The following is a 19,180-nucleotide window of genomic DNA, read 5'->3' on the forward strand; positions in this document are numbered from 1 at the left end:
CTCCTGGCACATTTTCTGCGTAAATGTGTTTCGGTGCTGAGACAAGAGGTCCAGAAGCTGCCACGTGACCAACGTGAATCTGTCCCACCATTCAGCGATGTCATGACGCTGGCTTCTCAGTGGGAAAAGTTGCGTAACGGTCCACTGGGTGGTGCGTGGGAGGGTGCTTTCGTCTGCATCTACGCCCTGGCCATGTTCATTGGGTTTGTCCCTCTTTTGTGTATGCTGTGAATGCATCGCACACTCAGCTAACCAATATATGGCCGCAAGACACCATGAAGCGCGTGATGTCCCATACCATGTCGCGACTAGGAAGAATGATGGAGCAACTTGTTTGGCAGGCATCAGCATTGGCCTTTTCTCGGCTGCATCAGTGGCTGTGTCCCCGTCTCTTGCAGATCTTGCCTCACATGGAGCCGAAAGCGTGCGAGTTGCTTTTGTCTTTTGTCGTCATGTCGGGGTTGTTTCCCAGCTTCTTGAGAACACCCATCAAGCCAGAGATACGACAGCTCTGTCTAAAACCACCTGGGCATCTGTGATCACTGGCTTGCCAGCTGAAGTGGTGCAAGCCGAACTAGATCGCTTCCATGGCCAACAGGACGTTGATGGTGAGAAGGGCATGACGACGGCACTGACCCAAATCAGCATCAGTCACGTGGACCACGCTTCGGTGGGCATCACTGGTCCTCCAGCTCACCTCACCCAGCTCTTTCGACAATCAAAGACCCTCGGCTCCTCTCGACACGCCGCACTGCCAATCTCGGGCGGTCTCTGTCACGTTCCCAATGTGTACGATGCCGAAGACGTACGTGCCATCATGAAAGAGGCATGTGTCTGGGAGAGATGGGGCTGCTGTTCATTTCATCAGCCTCTGCTTTCTCCATATACGGGGACCGCCTTTCCGGCCAAGGATGCTTGCCATTTGATCGAGGCTATATGCACCGAAGCTCTTACCAAGCCACTGTTCTTTGACAAGCTCACTGAGGGAGCAGTAGCACATATTTTGCCTGAGCTCAATATTCACGCGGAGCCATCGTGCCAGATACTTCATTACCGAACATCCCTCCTTCCAGATACCATCATATCGGCTGTCGTGGAAAATCTTCCGCCTTCTACTGTCGTGCAACGTCAAGACCTCGTCGACTGGGCGATGCAAGATGAATCTGTGACCGATCAACATTGTGGGAACCCAGGCCTGCCACAAGATTCTAAGCTGGCAATCGTTGGCATGGCATGTCGTATGCCGGGGGACGCTGATACACCTGAGCAATTCTGGCAGCTTCTAGTCGAGGGCCGTGATACCCACACTCGAGTGCCCCCGGATAGGTTTGATCTCCAGGCGCATTTCGACCCGAGTGGAGAGACGGAGAACGCTGTGGGGACACAGTTTGGCAACTTCATATCAAATCCCGGACACTTTGATGCCGGCTTCTTCAACATGTCCCCTCGTGAGGTAAGGACACTAATAGACTCCTGGGTTGCCCAAGGCTCTGACCATGAACCTGTGTGCAATAGGCCCAACAAACAGATCCCATGCAACGTCTAGCACTCGTGACAGCTTACGAAGCGCTGGAGATGGCCGGTTTCGTTCCCAATCGGACGCCATCCTCTCATACCTCGCGAGTCGGGACCTACTATGGCCAGGCTAGCGATGACTACCGCGAGGTGAATGCAAGCCAGAAGATTGGCACATATGGGATTCCCGGTACCGAGAGGGCCTTCGGCAACGGTCGGATCAACTATTTTTTCAACTTCCAAGGACCGAGTTTGAACATCGACACAGCTTGCTCGAGCGGCTTGGCAGCAGTCCACACGGCCTGTTCGGCACTATGGGCTGGTGATGCGGATACTGTGGTGGCCGGCGGCCTAAATATCATCGTGAGTCTAGGTCATGATTGAAGAATCGCAGATTGTGGCCAATTTCAAACGCAGTGCTGACCTGGGAGCTTGGCATCAGACGAGTCCAGACATCTATTGCATGCTAGGCAAGGGACATTTTCTGTCCCAGACAGGCCAGTGCAAAGTATGGGACGCTGCCGCCGATGGCTACTGTCGTGGAGATGGCGTTGGTTCCGTCGTTATCAAGCGGCTCGAGGACGCCTTGGCGGACAATGACGTTGTTCTCGGTACTATTGTAGCCGGTGCTACGAATCACTCATCTGACAGCGTTTCCATTACTCAGCCACATGCTGGTGCTCAGATGGACAACTACCGTCAGGTGCTGGACAAGGCAGGTGTCAAGGCTCTTGACGTCAGCTTTGTAGAACTTCACGGGACCGGGACTCAAGTAGGGGATGCAGTCGAATCGGAGTCGGTACTCGGTTTCTTTGCACCTCTAGGCCAACGCCAGCACCCCGAGCAACGTCTTCACCTGGGTGCCGTCAAGTCCAACATTGGACATGGCGAAGCTGCTGCGGGTATTGCTTCTTTGATCAAAGTGCTTCTGATGTACCGCCACGGGATTATTCCACGCCACATCGGGATTCAGACGATGCTGAACCCCGTTGTGGCCCAGCATTTGGCCCATCGAAATGCCAATGTTCTCTCCGAAAATACTCCCTGGGTGTTTAAAACAGATGCCAGTGGTGGCGCGAAGAAACGGTATTCCATCGTAAACAGCTTTGGCGCCCACGGCGGCAACACGACGCTCCTTCTCGAAGATGCACCGCCATCGACACCAGCCGAAAAGGAGGAAGGAGATGAGTGGAAAGGAAGGACGCCGGCCTGCGAGGTCGTCTGTATCTCCGCCAAGAGCAAGGCCTCACTTCGCGGTAATGTCAGCGGCCTGCTCCGCTATCTCGAAGCGCACCCAGAGACCAGGCTCAAGGATGTTGCTTATACGACGTGTGCCCGCCGGATGCACCATCATATCCGCATCGCCGCATCCGTCTCAAGCACCGCACAACTTGGAGAATTTCTGCGAGCGGCTAGCAATGATCTGGATTCTCATGCAAAACTTGTCTCGAGGGCCGTATCCAACGTCGTCGTTTTTGCCTTCTCCGGACAAGGCTGCTTCTATCGAGGGGCTGGGGCGGCCTTGTTCGATAGAGCGCCCGAATTTCGCGAGATTGTCCTCCAGCTCGACCGTGTCGTCCGCCAGCTGGGCTTCCCATCGGTTCTTCCTGCCACAACCAATATCGAACGTGATACCTCCAGCTCCTCGCGCACCTCTTCCCCAAGCAATCTCAGCGACAAGGATTTTGCGACTGTACAATCGATTGACAGCAGTATAGACAGCACAGCCTCTGGCTGGGAAGCCTCTGAGAGCCCGTTGGTTACCCAACTCGCTCTGGTGGTCCTCCAGATTGCCTTAGCACAATACTGGCAACTTATGGGCATCACGCCTGGCATCGTCATTGGGCACAGCCTGGGTGAATATGCTGCACTGTGCACGGCTGGCGTTTTGTCTGTGGCAGACACTCTCTTCCTTGTAGGCAAGCGGGCCGAGCTCATGGTGGCCGCATGCGAGCCTGGGAGCCATGTCATGATGTCCGTTCGTGGAGCCTCGGCCGACCGCATCGCCCAATTATGTCAGGGATGTGAGAACACGTTCCATTACGAGGTCTCGTGCATCAATGGCCGAGAGGACACTGTCATCAGCGGTACCCAAGACGACATGTACGCTCTCCGTGACATACTGCAGGCAGCACCTGGCCTTAAGTGCGTCCTGCTCGATGTACCATTTGCTTTCCATTCTGCCCAGATGGACCCTATCCTCGATAACTTTGAAACCGCCGCTCTCCGTGTCACGTTCAAAGCACCCAAGATTCCTGTCATCTCACCGCTCCTTGGGCAATCTGTGGCCAAGGAGAAAATCATCGATGGGGTCTATTTGCGACGGGCCACTCGCGAGACGGTCGATTTCGTGTCTGCAATCAACGCATCTGAGACAGAAGGTCTTATTGACAGCAGTGCCGTATGGATTGATATAGGACCACACCCAGTGTGTACCTCCTTTGTTCGGAACTGTCAGGAGAAGAGCGGACCTGTCCAGGCGTTTCCGTCGTTGCGGAAGGCCGACGATGCTCTGTCGGCCTGGAGTGGAAGTTTGGCAGCACTTCACTGCCTAGGCCTCCCCATTGCTTGGAATGAGTACTTTGCGCGTAGCGAAAAGTCGCATCGATTGCTTTCCCTTGAATCGTACCATTGGAATCAGAAGAACTACTGGATCCCCTACGAAGGCGCGTGGACTCTTGACAAGGCGAACCCAGCGCTTGCTGCAGGACACAAGACAAGCAATCACGGCTCGAGAAAACCGACTTTCCTTACTTCATCTACGCAGCAGGTCGATTTTAAGGATGTAGGGGAGCAGATGGCACGCATGACCGTCGTTTCCGACATATTCCACCCCGATCTGCTTGGAGCAGCGGCTGGGCACAAGATCAATGGACGGAGTGTATTGACTGCGGTACGAGAATCAAGCATTTTGGAATCAACCTCTCTAGTGCAGTTGTTTGTGTCATTGCTAACTCTGGCCTCTTCAGAGCATCTGGGCCGATATCTGTCTAACTGTTGCCGAGAATCTTTATAGACGACTGGCACCAGACGCCGGTAGACTTTACATGGACGTGAGAGAGATGGAGGTCGTCGAGGCTCAAGTCGTGTCCGATGAAGACCCATCACCCGGGTCTACACCAGTGCAGTTCATTCGCGTGGAAGCACTGCTAGACATGTCTCGAGGCCAAACGCAAGTGAGCTTCTACTCTGCCAACCCCGACGGGACACGCAAGACGGACCAGGCCTTCGCGACGTCGGTAGTCTGCTACGAAGACCTGAAGACCTGGCAGGCCGAGTGGCAGATGGCCTCATACCTTGTCGCCTCGCGTATCGATGCCGTGTGGAATGCGACGTCCGACCGCCAAGTCCTGTCGCGAGCGAGCCGCGAACGAGTGAGCGTACTGTCTCAGGGCGCGGCGTATCACCTTTTTGCAAACATTGTCGATTACGGAGTTCGATACCGCGGCATGCACCGTGTAGCCCTGATCGAGGACGCGTTGGAAGCCACGGCAGACGTGGTGCTAAATGCAGACCGCCACGGCACTTGGAATACACCTCCCCACTGGATAGACGGCGCCTTCCAACTGGCCGGATTTATCATGAATTCGTTCGGCGTGCATAATGTCGACGGCTATGATGACCCTCCGGTCGCCGGCTCGTCTCGGGACTTCTTCTACATCACACCGGGATGGCGGCACCTGCGCATGGCAGAACCGCTCGAGCCAGGTCCCGACGTTATGTATCGCAACTACGTCCGCATGTCGCCCATCGATGGCGAAACAGGAGCATATTCGGGCGACATCTATCTTCTGAGGGGCGCGAAAATCGTGGGTGTCTGTGCAGGCATCAAATTCAAGCGTGTCCCCCGGGCCTTGATGCCAATCATGTTTCCTCAACGCCAAAAGAAAAAAAGCGGACTTCCTAGGCATGTTCCAGATCAAGACCTCGTTTCTTCTGGCTTCGACAATGCAAGGCCATCCGTTGCAGCCATCTCCGTTCCGCAGCAAAAAGGCCAGGTGCCCGTGACAGAGCTCCTTGCTGCATCGACCTCCATAGAAGCTAGCCAGTCGAAAACAACGGAAGGCGGACAATTACCCCATGTAGCCGCCTGCATTCAACTCATCGCGAATGAGACGGGACTGGACACGGACGATATTTCAGCCGAAGCCGCATTTGCCGAACTGGGTGTCGATTCCTTGATGTCTCTTACACTTGCGGCTAAGATCCAGACCGAGCTAGGTATCTCGGTAAAGGCGTCGGTCTTTCTCGAATGCCCCACCGTCAAGGACTTGGAGAAATGGTTGACGAAGCATGGCCCTCAATAGCTTCTGTTCTATTAGTACCGCTGCCTGTAACTAGCTTACAGATTCCAACCTAAGGTAACAAATGAATACATCTTGTTGATGCAAACTTTGAAAATAGGCGTACAAATAAGCTCTAAATGTAGAGTTTAATTCATAATTAACATGAAAATCCGTCTTCTATGCGAAAGTTGCCTTTCCCTCTCCCTTCTCTTCTACCGTGTAGATTTCCCTGAGGTCACCTGACCTCGGCCGCCCGAAATGGTGGCGCAGCCTACCACCGGGTTGCCCTAGGTCTGATACTGTCAGACGCATGGGAGCGAGAGAGCACACAGCTAGCCTACGTCCAACTAGAGTAGAGACTACACACCATACACCACTGCATTTCAATACACTTGTGGAAGCGGCGCTGGAAGACAATCCCACAGTCGCCAGTGACCCGGATCCGGACACTATCATCTCGTGAAAGCTATCATTGGCCTGGCCGCAAATCTTAAGAGGAGGTGGGGAGTTACACTGCTTGTTTGATTTATTTGTAGCTGGTGACAATGGTTACGTATAATACGGGGTTAGTCATTACTGAAGAAAACAGATTGGGTAAATATCACTATTTCCGCCAGTTCCCATTTTGCACTGCCTATTTTTGCTTTGCTTGTAAAATGGGTGGTGACGATGGGCTTTCTTCCCCAACACTACTTGTACGCAATGACAAACGGAGCCGTCTCGACCATGGTCCAGTCCTTCTTCTTGTTCTTGTCGCCAAAGATCTTGACCGCGCTCACGACCACTTTGTATGCACCTGCGGGCACCACCGTGCCATCGTCCAGGGTGCCGTCAAAGTAGATGCTAAAGCCCACGCCGGCCACGAACTTCACCGGCATCTCATGCAGCAGGCCGAGGCTGGACACGCCCATAAAGTTTGATGTTGGAATGCTGCTGTTGCCTGACGCGGACACCAGGTCCAAGCGCATCAGCGACGTGCCCATGGTTGGCCGGGCGATGATCCGGGGGTAGATGGGCATCGTGGACGACGTGCTGTTGCTGCCCGGCCGCGGAATGGTAAACGTCTGGTTGCTGGCCGCCGGAATGTCAAAATGGCCGTCGGTGGTCGAGAGGTAGCAGCCAGCCGCGTAGCCGGCCTGCACGGCCGGCGTCGCGGCGAAGCTGCCGGCGATGCCTACGTAGGGCAGTGACAGGTTGACCGCGGCGCCCTCCAGGGTGATGTAGCCCGAGTAGACGGGCAGCAGCGAGGCGTTGAGTCCAGGGGGCGGCGTCAGCGCCACGGTGATCTCGACACTGCCGCCAGGCGGCACCTTCACAGTGCCACCCGGGACATTGAACGCCAGCGCGGCGGCGGCATCGTCGACGATCGGGTTGGGGAAGCGGGCCCGCTTGGTGGTGCCATCGCCATTGTCCTGGAGGCTATACATGGTGATGGCGGGCACGTGACCGAGCACAAGGTCGAGGCTGCCCGTCGAGGGGCCGACGTGGCTCACGCGAAACGTCTGCGGCCCTGGAAAGTGATCGCTGTCGTTGAACGACAGGCTGGTCACGCTGAGCAGCGCCGGGGTCCGGGCTGCGGCGTACGCCTGCACCAGGCCGCCGCCTTGCTGCGCTGCCGGAGCCAGGCGCGTGTCATCCACCGTCGTGCCGTCATACCACGTGATCCGCTGCGCTGTGGCGGTCACGGCACTGTTGAGTGTGGCCGGGTCGCGCGTGCCGCGCGCCTGTATAACGAGCGCGAGAATAGCCGCGGACAGAGGGGTGGCCATAGACGTGCCGCTCATGACGGCGTAGGCGCCGTTAATGTACGTCGAAAGGATGTTGCCGCCTGGCGCGGCGATCTGCGGCTTGAGCAGCGTCTCCCATGTTGGGCCCCAGCTGCTAAAGGTGCTGACGTGGCCGCCCGAAAGCGTGTTGGGATAGTTGATGGCGGCGGGCTCAGCGTAGGCGGTGCTGGTAATAGCCACCGTCACCTTTTGATTCTGATTCTGGGCGTCGGCCAAGGTCTGGGCCTGGTCGAGGGTGGTGATGCCCACGCCAGAAAGGCCAACATCCTGGTTGAAGGTGATCCTGAGGCTGTTGAAGCCACTGCTGCCCGTCAGGACGTAAAATATAACGTTCCGCACCCCTACAGCCACGAGGTTTTTAACCTGCTGGCTCGACGAGCAGGTGGTCGACAGCCCCAGCATCACAAGCGACTTTGAGAGGTCGGGCGTGTCATCGGGCAGCGGATCGCAGGCCGCATCGGTCCGGCTGAGGTTGTTGCTGTTGAGGACCACCACCGGCAGCGTGACGTTGGCAAACTGGGGCACGCCGTCTTGCCACGCGAGCGTGCCAGCGGTGCCGTTGCCGATGCTGTATGTGGCTGCGTTGACCAGCGTGGGCAGCAGCGGGCTGTCCACGGACCCGGCCGCCGTCACGCCCTCGCCGCTCGCAGGGCTGGCCGCCTGCCAGAGTCCGAGCTCGCCCGAGTTGCCCAGTGCCACCACGACCGGCACGCCGGCTTTGACGATACGCGACGCCATCACCGCTGCCGCATCGCCCGCCCATCCCGAGTCGTCGCCTGCCGAGCACGAGATCACGTCGCTGCCGTCCTCGTACGCCATGTTGAACCCGGCCAGCAGCATCTCGCTCGTCGTTTAGCCCGGGCACCCCGAAATCTTGTACATGCCAAGCGTCACATCCGGCGCCGCGCCCGCAAACCCGAGCCTCTGCGTTGCCGCGATGCTCTGCGCCGCCACGATGCCCGCCACGTGCGTGCCGTGGCCCTGGCAGTTGTCATACGGGTCGTTGTCGGGCTGCGGCGCTGAGCCGGACCAATACTCGTCCCCGACCAGGTCGTGTCCGTAGCTGACCACGCAGCCGGGCCCGAAGCAGCCGCCGAGCGCTGGGTGTGTGTAGTCCACGCCTGTGTCTACGATGCCGAGCTTGATGCCCTTGCCCGTGAACCCGGCGGCGTGCAGCTGGTCGACCTGCGTCAGCACATGTGGTGCGTACGTGTCCTTCCCATCGCGTCTCGCCATGTCGCCTCCGTCGGTGGCTGCCGAGCCTTTCCGCACCGACACGGGCGTCGGTTTCGGAAACTGAATCGCGCGCACCGGCCACACGTTCCTGACGTTGGGTTTCTGCAGGATCCGCTGGACCTGTGCCTCGTTCTCGGCCGCAGAGCTGCTCGTGTTGCGCAGCTGGAACGATCCGCCCCGGAAGAGCCGGAACTGCAGGTCCCGCCGCACGTCCACGGCAATGCCCTCCGACTCCAGCTCTTGGTACAGATCTGTCGGATCCTGGTCCGTCTCAACCTCGACAATGTAGGCGCCGGGGACGATGTTGCTTTGGCCGACAGTGTCTGCCCCCGCGTCCGCCGCCGTGACACGGGCCACGAGGGCCGCCGTGCCTAGTATCGAAAGAGCGGGAGCGAGGAAACGCATAGTAGGAGTTCTTGAAAAGCGTAGAGTAAACGAACTTGGCAGCTCCTTTCCGTCGCGTCCTCCTCTGCTTCCCTCATTGTATACTTGTACATCCCCCGTCGACAGGTGCGGGCCCTCCGGCCTGGCCATCTCTCAGAGTAATGTTAGTGATGCCGCGAGCGAGCACCACCTTCCCTTTTGGTCCCATTCTTGGCCTTTCTGCTGGTGCGAGGGTGCGATACCGCCTCGAAAATGACAATGCTACAGTCCATCTTCGTGCTACCTCGTATATTCTCGATATCATCACACTTGCATTGCCGTTACGAGGCTTGGCAGACGCTCTACGCCGGTTGGGGTAGTTGCTAAGATGTAGAACTAAAAGAGAGCCTTTAGTGCCACACAGGTCATGCGATGCGCGTAGCAGGTGTCTACATACAACCCGACCATTCCTACAAAAGCTGAGCCGACCATTGTGGGTCTTTTTTTCACTTAATAATCATCCCAGAATGTTTTGCCTTAGGCTAGAATGGGAGGGGCGTGCACGATTATGCAGTGTGATGAAAGAATACATGTACTGTGTGGCGCATGGGGCTATTTAGTACGTGTTTTGACGCACGTCGGCATACCTCGGAAGTACCTAACCAAAACAATACATTCGCGCTCATTGGGCACCCATAATTTGACAACAGGCTTTCCGGCTGCAAAATCCTACGCCACGAGCGGCTGTGCCACGGAAAGTAAGACCAAGTTCTGGGGGCTCCGCATCCTTGTACGATAGGGCAGCATCTTGCAGGCGTTTGTTTGTCTAAGGGCAGTAGCCCTCGCACCAGCGTTTCTTCGATGCAGCCGTGACCAAAGGCTGGACGGTGGACGACACAAAACAGACGTCCAAATGGCATGCTCCTGCAGCAATTCCCTGATGTGTTTGCTAGATTTGGGCCAATTTTCTGAAAGCCACTGTGTCGTCCAGGATAAGGGGACCGTTGCTCGGGTTCTGAAGCTACTGGCCCTCGCCGAAACAAGCTATATGCTCGATCTGCCACGCAAGGCCAGCTTCAGCAGCAGCAGCACCTGTCCCGTTTGCGCTGCGAGAACAGAGCTCTGTCGGTGCGAATCCCCGTTGGTGCTGCTGAGGTCTGCCTCTCTCTGCGGTGAGAGGAAAGAAACGTGGCCGATGCCGGCAACTGGTTGCGCCGTGCTATCTCGTTGCTAAGCCCACGCGTGATCCAGCAACACGACCCGTTCTCGGAGCTCGCCACGCTTACAGCACCACTGGAGAAAGGCGGGATAAACGGGATTATGTTGTCCTTCAAAGCACTAAGTTCTAAAGGCAGCGCTGGTAACGGCAGATCTGCGTCGGCGTTAGTGCTAAATAGTAGGGGAGCCCTGCATCAGCTCCGACGAGGACTCCATATTAAAAGCGAAAGATGGGAATCAGTGCTGCGGAACGACGCTGGTTCATTGCCCTATTTCTCCCCAACGGCCTAGGACACGCTATAGCCTCAGAATGCGGAGAAAACCGAAGAGCCCGAAATTAGCGCTAACTCGGTCCCGTCTTTAGGCAGGCACCAAGATAACGAATTATCGGCTGAACAGTGGTGGAGATCCGCTGAAGCCGAAGCAGAGCAGCACGCAATTCGACAATTAATAATTGAACGCGGGGGTGAAATCGCATCATTCCAGACAAGAACACATCCAAGTCGTCTTGAAATGGTCTTGGCCAGCTTCAATCGATTGTCCGACATTGTGCCAGAAGCTTATCGCCCGTCACTACGTCCAGCATCATGAGCAGCCCAGACGACGTCGAAAGGCGACCGATTGTCCACGAGGAGACACCATTGCTGCGCGCAGACACTGGCGCCGATGCAGCAACCGAGGACGAGGGCCGAAAGGAAGACATCGAGCGCACTCCCGCTCGATGGTACGTCTGGAGGGCACTTTGGGCCGTTGCAGCCGCTGTCGTGGTGGCCCTCTTTGTCAAGGGGTGGATCAACGCGGGCGGCGACGTTGATGTGTGTCCAGCTGTCCAGCGAGCTTGAGATGTTTAATTCCTTCCCTGCTGACGCTCTTTTTGCAGTTTGATCTGAAGGGTGCCCTCAAACGAGCACTCGGGGGTGGTTTAAGCGGCGCAGCAGCCATGATCCTGCAGGTTCTGCTTCTCATGGTATGTCTGTTGTCCTGCAATGTTTGTCTTCTGAGCTGACGGTCTGCCCAGCCGCTTCGAACGATTATGAACTACCAGTACCGCTTTGGACATTCATTCACCGCTGCCAGCCGGATACTGTACGAGGACGGAGGATACGGCCGGTACTACCAGGGCCTTGGTGCTGCCCTCGTCCAAGGTGAGTTCCTGGAGCATATCCCGTTCTGATAAGTAAACCCGGGAATACTGATATGGATACGCCACAGGACCTGTCTCGAGATTTGGAGACACAGCAGCCAACGCTGGAATTCTTGCGTTACTGCACTCCAACTCGTACCTGAAGGACCTGCCCTCCTTCATCCAGACCGTCTTTGCATCTCTATGGTAGGTCGTCTATTTTGTCCTGCCTCGAATTTGTTCGTGTACTGATTTGTCTGATGCCAAAAGTGCCGCCTGTTTCCGGATGACTCTCACCCCCATCGACACTCTCAAGACAACCCTGCAAGCACAGGGTGCTCGTGGAACGAACCTGCTTCGCCAACGGATCAAGACGGACGGTGTGGGCAGTCTTTGGTGGGGTGCGATAGCCACTGCTGCGGCTACGTTTGTGGGACATTATCCCTGGTTTGCTACCGTATGCTTGGCCTCCCAACCTTTCTGAACCTATCTTACGTGCAGCGTCTCACTGTTTGGTCACAGTACAATTTTCTGTCCGGGGCCATCCCCGAGCCCGCAAAACACCCCATAATCGTGTGGCTTTTACGCCTCGCGTTTATCGGCTTCATTGCCTCCATCATATCCGACTCCGTGTCCAACTCGTTGAGAGTCGTCAAAACTTACCGCCAGGTCAACGAAACAAAAGTATCGTACAGTAAGTGAAACTCTCTCGTCATCAGATGATTGGACCACCCGCTGACCCCGCGATAGCCGAAGCCGCAAGACTGGTGGTGCTCGAGGACGGACTTCCGGGCCTTTTTGGCCGTGGACTCAAGACCCGCATTTTGTGTAATGGACTTCAGGGCCTGTTGTTCTCCATTCTGTGGAAAGTATTCCTCGACCTGTGAGTATCTCGCACTGCCCTACTGGTGAAAGTTTGGACTGACGAAACCTCAGCTGGGAGAAGAAGACTGGCTCTTGGGGTTTGATGCAGGCTTTCTTCTGAGACATGAATTCCCGTACTGGCTCGAATACATCAAGGGCCGTCTGTACGAAACTGAAAGCCACGAGGATTGGATAATCTCGATAGACTAACAATCAGATACACGACTTTAGCGATCTACCAAAAGATGGCATTGGTGTTATTGGTTGTCTTGGTGATAGTAGGGTCTCTACTTACAAAAATAGAGGGCTTATTTCAGGTTAAAGTTCTCGGCTTATAAAACGGAATCAAGCTCCATGTCTGTATATTATGCGGCTATCTCAGGATTGCAGCACTGCCCTATGAAAGGATAACTTGAACTGAGAGATCACACAATGATCTTAATATAACGAATAAGTAATTCGTAACCAGACTTAAAATAAATGCTGAAGCCTATTTTTATCGTACAGGCAACCAAATTAACAGCCAGGCTTCAGTTTGGACCCCGCCATCGTGCAGACAACACAGTTGCTACAAAGCATAACTCTAATGCACAGGCGTCCAGCAACCCAGTACCTACCTATTGGCCCAGCATACTGATTAATCTCAAAAATTTCTCCAACATGGCAAGCCAATCCACGTCTTACACAACCAACTTCGCCGCCAAGCAGGAGTCCTTCCAGGCTGGGCTTTTAAGTCTTTTCTCAGGAAATACGGAGGACACCGAGGCAGACTTGTCCAAACTCTTCCACCCTACTTTCACACAACAGGACAACGATGGCATGCGCGACTTTCCCGCGTTTGTTGAACATATCCGCCATCTTCGCAAAATCTTGCCCAGCGTCTTTTTGGTCGTCACTCAGTTCCTCCGAGACGGAACGCAGTTTGCGGACAGGCACATTTCTTCTACGACCCTGCCGGATGGAACTGTTGGTGGCGCCGAGACTTTCATGTTTGGTGAGGTGGCCGAGGACGGGCGTCTGGTATGGCTTTCGGAGATCGTGCGGCGGCAAGAGTTGACGGAGGATGAGATTAGGATGTTGGAAAAATAAGGAGGCCGTGGGGACGACAAAACGGCTTGACAATTACGGCAAACCATCGCTGAAAAATTAGGTTTAAAGGTCTATTTGAAAAATACAGTCAGAAATACAGTCAGAAATAAGTGCTAAACTTGCAACAAGAATGAGCCTACTCACGTGTTTACTTTTTAGCAACGGCGAATTGGCGTATCTCTGGTTACAATAGATCGAAATCAGGCGAGGAAGACGGCCGTTCTGGCAATGACCATGGTCTTGGTTGCGCCCACGGTCACCCCTTCGAGAAGTCCAAGTCATCGTAGACGTCGAAGATTCCACCTGCAAGTCTTGGACGCCGTCCCTAGAGAGAGACGAGGTGACCGCGCTAGCACTAAAAACAATGATACGCGTTAGCAAAAAAGCACAGATATTGTACATACACGTCTTGGGGCTTTCGCGTGAGATGTTTTGTTCACTCAAACCCGGCAACACCGTGCATTTAGAAGCATTTGTGTGGCAGCCACGGCCTCGAGGCTGGTGTCATAAGTACCGTCGCCCAAGCCAGCCCGCTGATGCCGTATTCTGATTCTTAAGAAACTTTCGTCAGGGCAAGCTTGATCTTCCGTTTCGGGATTTATCAGAACGACTTATGGTAGACAGGGCGGCTGAGCAACACGTCCGGCATATATGGGCCGTGAGAGAGTATTGTTACTATACATGCCAAGTAGCCCGGTGCTGGGATTCCATAATTGCGGCTCTTGACGAATGTGCGCTGACATTGGTAGACCCGTTTCGTTCCCGCCCAGTCTTCGAAAAGTTGCGAGAACGTGGAAACACAGTCGCCAAAGTAAGCATCACCAAAGTCGACGGAGCTACTAACTACATCAATGGTCTCTCTGAACATTTCAATATGAGATGTATAATTAGGCTCCTCGTTATCAAATACATGTCTGTTCCTCGACACAGGCATCACTAGCGTCCATAATTAACGATCTTTCATCATGATGTCAAAAACAGACGAGTGGCCAATTGCTAGCTCTGAGGGCGATATTGGCCTATGATCAGTTAACTGTCGTTGAGACATACTTGAAAGTACGGCCCTTGTTACTGCACGCAAGGAGGCCTAAAAATGCTAGTATGTTCGTCGTTCTTTGGATAGTCGCAAATCTTAGAATACGACTTCACGATATTTTAGCGAGAATTCGAAGACTGCCTGATGCTTTTAGACGAAAGTCTAAAACAATAACCGACCAATTCCTCAATCTGCGACACACATGGACGAAGTTGAGGAGAAACTGAGCGAGAAATTGAAAAAGAAGGCGGAGGAGTGGATCAAGAGGAGGCTTCGGCCATGATCAGTTCGTTTATCATAGAGGGCATCTCTTTAGCCATGTAATTCTTGAGGTCCCACGGCTTCATTGTCAGAGCCTGCAAAGTTCCATTCCACAGAAACATGTCGGCATCTATTACGTCCGACTCGAAGTTCAAGTATGCGCGTACTCGCACCATCCTGTACAGGATGCACTTGACTCTGCGATCCCAAGCATCGTGATTATCGTCAATCTGTAACCGATGCTCCATCGACTCCGGTAGGACCACAAGGCCCCGAACAGTTGACCCGGCGTCTTCAATCACTGCTGCATCCGGACTGGTCTTGATTCCGACGCGTCTGTATCCGACTACTGTGGCAATATGTACCATGCGGGCCACTTTGTCAATGTCGGCGGCGTTTCCGGTCAGGAATTGGGTAAGTAGAGGCAGCGCAGTAAGATGTCCGTAGACGAAAACAGGGCGCTGTTTTCCCTTAGACAAATATGGCATAATTATGTTGTACATCTTGATTGATTTTGTGATGAATCACGACTCGTCGAGTAGGAGGAGATGGAAGGTTGCTTTGTACGCTTGCTTGCCTCAGTGTAAACCAGCTTTGTTGACCGTAGCTTAAGCAAAAACAAGTACTCCGTAGTCATCCGCTGTATCGTTAGCAGTGCCGTATTTTTGTGTCGACTGCATTATGTCAGCATGCTTTTCCATCTTTTCCGCCGTAAGAGCATTTCGGTTCTGCCGTGGCTGACCGTCTAAGCAAGTCACGTGGGCCCGCAGCGTTGTATCTCAATTCAGCCGCGAATGGCGGCCACTCGTACAAATAGTGGTCGCCCCGCAAATCTACGACTTCTCCAGGATTGCGACGAACGATCACCGTACCAACAACTTGTATGCGTTCCTTTCCATCGGCATATATTTTTGTTGAATATATGATAACTATAGAATTGACAACGACTGGCGAACGCTTGTTCAAACAGGCTCTCTTCGTCACTAAAGAACGGCCATGGCAACTAACCAGCAGTTGTCCACGACCACGACCACGACCATCACGGTCGAGGGAGAGTTGCCGGGCGCAGTGCCATCGTCGCGACTATTGCTCCGGCTGGAGGCGGCGCTGTTCCGGTCGCTGGCGTATGTGGGTGCATGTCTGCACTTTCTGGCATCGCCACAGCCTCCGGCGCCGACGTTTACGCGCACTGTGAAATCAACGCTTTCGAGCCACACCGGCACCTTTACTCTCCACGTGTACACGCCAGCGGGTTATGACGACGCCGACAGCGACACACTCTATCCTGCTGTCGTCAACTTCCACGGCGGCGGATTCTCCATGGGCTTGGCAACGGACGACGCCCGCTTTGCCCGCGTAGTCGTGGAGACATGTGGTGCCGTCTTCGTGTCCGTAGCCTATCGACTGGCGCCCGAGTATCCGTTCCCAACGGCAGTGGACGATGGTGCGGATGCGCTACTTTACATGATCCGGAATGCGGCCGCGCTTCATATTGATCCACAGCGGCTGGCTACGTCCGGCTTCTCGGCCGGTGGCAACATCGCGTTGACATCGTTGTTGCGTCTGGGTGCCTACCTCCACGACGAACCGACAACGACAACGATGGAGACAAGTCTTGCGGAGCCGGTTCCATCACATCGATTTGTGGCTACGGCTACCTGGTATCCCGTCACAGAGTACACAAAGACGCGGGCAGCGCGGCGAGTGGCGTCCCGACGGCCAGAGAAGACGATGCCTCCATTTATGACCAACCTCTTCGACAACTCTTACGTATTCCCGCCCACCATAGATCGCTCAGACCCGCTTTTATCACCATCACAGGCGTCCGACGCACGACTGGCGCGTGACATGCCGCCCCACATAGTGTTCTACACGTGTGAGTGGGATTTGCTTCAGGCAGAAGGCGAGGCTTTGGCCAATCGCCTCCGAGACCCACCGCTGAGCAGGGACGTGCACTACAAGATGATCCCAAAAATGCTGCATGGCTGGGACAAAAGCCCGAATCCGCGGGAGCTACCGGTGGGTGCGGGGGCGCTGTATCTAGAGTGCTGTGGTGTGCTAAAGGATGCTTTTAACGTAGCAGCGAACGCAGTAACAGGACAAGACCTCGAAACGGATACTTAACTGCTAGTGCAAAATAGCACTATCGCCCATTTTGTGGAACCAGTAACACCAGAGATCAGTCCAGGGCCTATGAGTGCCGTGTCGTTCGTTTAAATTGTCTACCGAACACAGCTCACATCAGCCCCAGCTATTAACGATGGCTAATTGGGGCGTTCACGGTATTGGTGCATTTTATATAACTTCCTATTACCAAGTATAATGTACTAAGATATAGTTGGTTTCCTAACTTTTGCTGTAATCTAAAATTAAGTGTTCCGTAGGAGTTGTACAGATAGTTAGGCAAATTTGGTACTATGAAGAGCCTTCAGCCAGTAAAATTACTGCTCTTTGTTGCCGCTTCAAAGAAGTACCTTGCTAAAGAATGGTGAAACGTAGCCGAGACTTCTTTTCTACATAATGTAAATTGTGGCATCCGTACAATAAAACACCCCGCCTGTCCTTTGCCTAACAAAATAAAGCATCCGCCGAAATCCTCGCACGTACATTGGCGACTGAGAGATTACCGGGATACGGTATCATTTTCGGGCTCACCTCGTATAACTGTCGAATGATATTGAACATAATGTCATAGTTGTATCCGCTTACACGGAGCCAGTTGAAATAGCCGAGCAGCTCCTTCATTACCCACGAGTTTAGAACTGAAATCTCTTTCCTTTTACCAGCTCCCACCCCCCTTGTCAAACTCGTCAATGCGTCGTAGTTGTGCTTTAATTAGCTTCCGTTGTTCGATGCTGCCTTCGTGTCTGAAGCACGTCCTTTTCCCACAAGCCTTCGCCATAGCCAAATTGGACGCTCTGCATGCCGTCCATAAGCCTTTGGTAACCAGACGTAGATCTTCAGCACACTGCTTGTTTAAAACAGCACGAAGAACGGTAAAGTAGTGCTCGCATGGTGGAAATCGGGCTGCTTCTACCCATATCATATCCTGCAGCTCAATTGGTAGCCATGAAAAGCAATGGAAAGTCCGATTCGGGTGCCCTGAAACCACAGTGAGCTGCAAATCGGCCGTATGTCGGTTTTTCTGTATCTCCCGTCCCGTAGCATTTTCGAGGATGGCCGATGCAGCTTGGTCAATCCTGAAGGAGGCCCTGGAGATCCCCAAGGCGCTGCGAGAAAAGGAACCAAGAAGATATTCCACGTAATCGGCCAATATGGCATACTCCAACATTGGCCTAGGACTTTCCCATCCCAGTACTTTGGCTCTATTGATTTCTCGGTTGACTTGAAGAAGTTGCAATGTTACTCGATCGAGCATTCGAGAATGAACGCGCAGCCTGGACGTCAAAGTTCTTTCAGACATGTTGACAACCTTGCACTTGATCGAGTTTAAATAATGGCAGGAAATGCATGTGTGAGGAAACCGACGGGACAGAGAAAATGGCAGTACAGCTGTTATAAGACCTTTGGATAAATATACAAAAAGCCATTATGTTATCAAGCCACGGCACCGGTGGCAAAATTGGGACCATCTAGTAAGCCGTGTTGTATACCTAACTCTCCAACAAGAAACTGTGTTGCACATTTCATTTGTTAATAATTTATGGGTCAATAAGTTCGACATCGTTACGCCGCGAAGCTGGCCCTTTCAGCACCTCGTCTCACGGGTAAAGCCGGCAAATTTGAGCTCATTTTCCATGCTTCACGTCCCAGCTGACGGCTAGACTGATTCGCGCTGCTTTCGGTCAGGATTAACCACAATGACAGCCCTGCGTACGGTAGAATCGGCATGTGTCAGAATTACAAAGGTGACCATAGGGTATTCATCCACCCATGTAGGCAGTCCTAGGTGCACTGGATTTAATCGCCTAGATGTCTCTTAGCTTCTAGTATATACGATCTTGATTGACGAGCCTTTTTTTGCTAATGAGCTTCCAATTCCTTAGCGTCGAACAAGCTCAGACAGTTTGTCCCGTGGAAGAGTTGGCAAGTCTGAGTAATATAGAGAATGCTAGAGACTGTAGTCATTGGCCATATTCTTGTGAAACGGCACATTTGGGCAGCTTTAGTCCTTCTACCCTCGTGCAATGTCAAGTCTATAATCCACTCCGTGTTTTGCAACCCTTATTTTTATTGCCGTCGACAGCATCACCGTCGCCACAAATACCGTCGCCGTCTGCTACATTACACCGTTTGTGTTACTCGCATGGTTAGGGTTTGCACAGAAGTTTTTGGTATCACTTAGCGCATAGTTATTAGATTCTTATTAATCAGATGAGAGTGTCTAGAAATTTTATGTATTAAAGGATGCGTGCTTTTCTATATGCACCTAGAGTGGCCT

General features: G+C 53.6%; 6 protein-coding genes across 6 annotated transcripts; 3 read left to right on the forward strand and 3 right to left on the reverse strand.

Annotated features, from left to right (window-relative positions):
• Window positions 1–102: 102 nt before the first annotated feature.
• On the forward strand, window positions 103–5,822 carry CMQ_1196 (polyketide synthase; the record flags this gene model as incomplete). The annotated part of the gene is made up of 6 exons (XM_014318275.1): window positions 103–203; window positions 499–805; window positions 869–1,453; window positions 1,516–1,878; window positions 2,009–4,408; window positions 4,485–5,822. The coding sequence occupies 6 exons, from the start codon at window positions 103–105 to the stop codon at window positions 5,820–5,822; spliced, it is 5,094 nt and encodes a 1,697-aa protein (XP_014173750.1).
• A 668-nt stretch (window positions 5,823–6,490) lies between these two features.
• CMQ_563 (subtilisin-like protease) lies at window positions 6,491–8,407 on the reverse strand (the record flags this gene model as incomplete). Its single annotated transcript, XM_014317642.1, has 1 exon — window positions 6,491–8,407. The coding sequence occupies one exon, from the start codon at window positions 8,405–8,407 to the stop codon at window positions 6,491–6,493; it is 1,917 nt and encodes a 638-aa protein (XP_014173117.1).
• A 33-nt stretch (window positions 8,408–8,440) lies between these two features.
• CMQ_825 (subtilisin-like protease) lies at window positions 8,441–9,358 on the reverse strand (the record flags this gene model as incomplete). The annotated part of the gene is made up of 1 exon (XM_014317904.1): window positions 8,441–9,358. The coding sequence occupies one exon, from the start codon at window positions 9,356–9,358 to the stop codon at window positions 8,441–8,443; it is 918 nt and encodes a 305-aa protein (XP_014173379.1).
• Window positions 9,359–10,992: 1,634 nt separating this feature from the next.
• On the forward strand, window positions 10,993–13,481 carry CMQ_526 (mitochondrial substrate carrier protein; the record flags this gene model as incomplete). Its single annotated transcript, XM_014317605.1, has 8 exons — window positions 10,993–11,220; window positions 11,286–11,372; window positions 11,424–11,550; window positions 11,618–11,735; window positions 11,799–11,985; window positions 12,051–12,222; window positions 12,279–12,411; window positions 13,061–13,481. 8 exons carry the CDS (start codon window positions 10,993–10,995, stop codon window positions 13,479–13,481), a joined length of 1,473 nt encoding a protein of 490 aa, XP_014173080.1.
• A 1,296-nt stretch (window positions 13,482–14,777) lies between these two features.
• Window positions 14,778–15,281, reverse strand: CMQ_933 (uncharacterized protein; the record flags this gene model as incomplete). The annotated part of the gene is made up of 1 exon (XM_014318012.1): window positions 14,778–15,281. The coding sequence occupies one exon, from the start codon at window positions 15,279–15,281 to the stop codon at window positions 14,778–14,780; it is 504 nt and encodes a 167-aa protein (XP_014173487.1).
• Window positions 15,282–15,774: 493 nt separating this feature from the next.
• Window positions 15,775–16,902, forward strand: CMQ_1707 (alpha beta hydrolase fold family; the record flags this gene model as incomplete). The annotated part of the gene is made up of 1 exon (XM_014318786.1): window positions 15,775–16,902. The coding sequence occupies one exon, from the start codon at window positions 15,775–15,777 to the stop codon at window positions 16,900–16,902; it is 1,128 nt and encodes a 375-aa protein (XP_014174261.1).
• Between the last annotated feature and the right edge of the window lie 2,278 nt (window positions 16,903–19,180).

The sequence above is a fragment of the Grosmannia clavigera genome (assembly GCF_000143105.1).
Source record: "Grosmannia clavigera kw1407 unplaced genomic scaffold GCSC_140, whole genome shotgun sequence".
NCBI classification, from domain to species: Eukaryota; Fungi; Ascomycota; class Sordariomycetes; order Ophiostomatales; family Ophiostomataceae; genus Leptographium; species Leptographium clavigerum.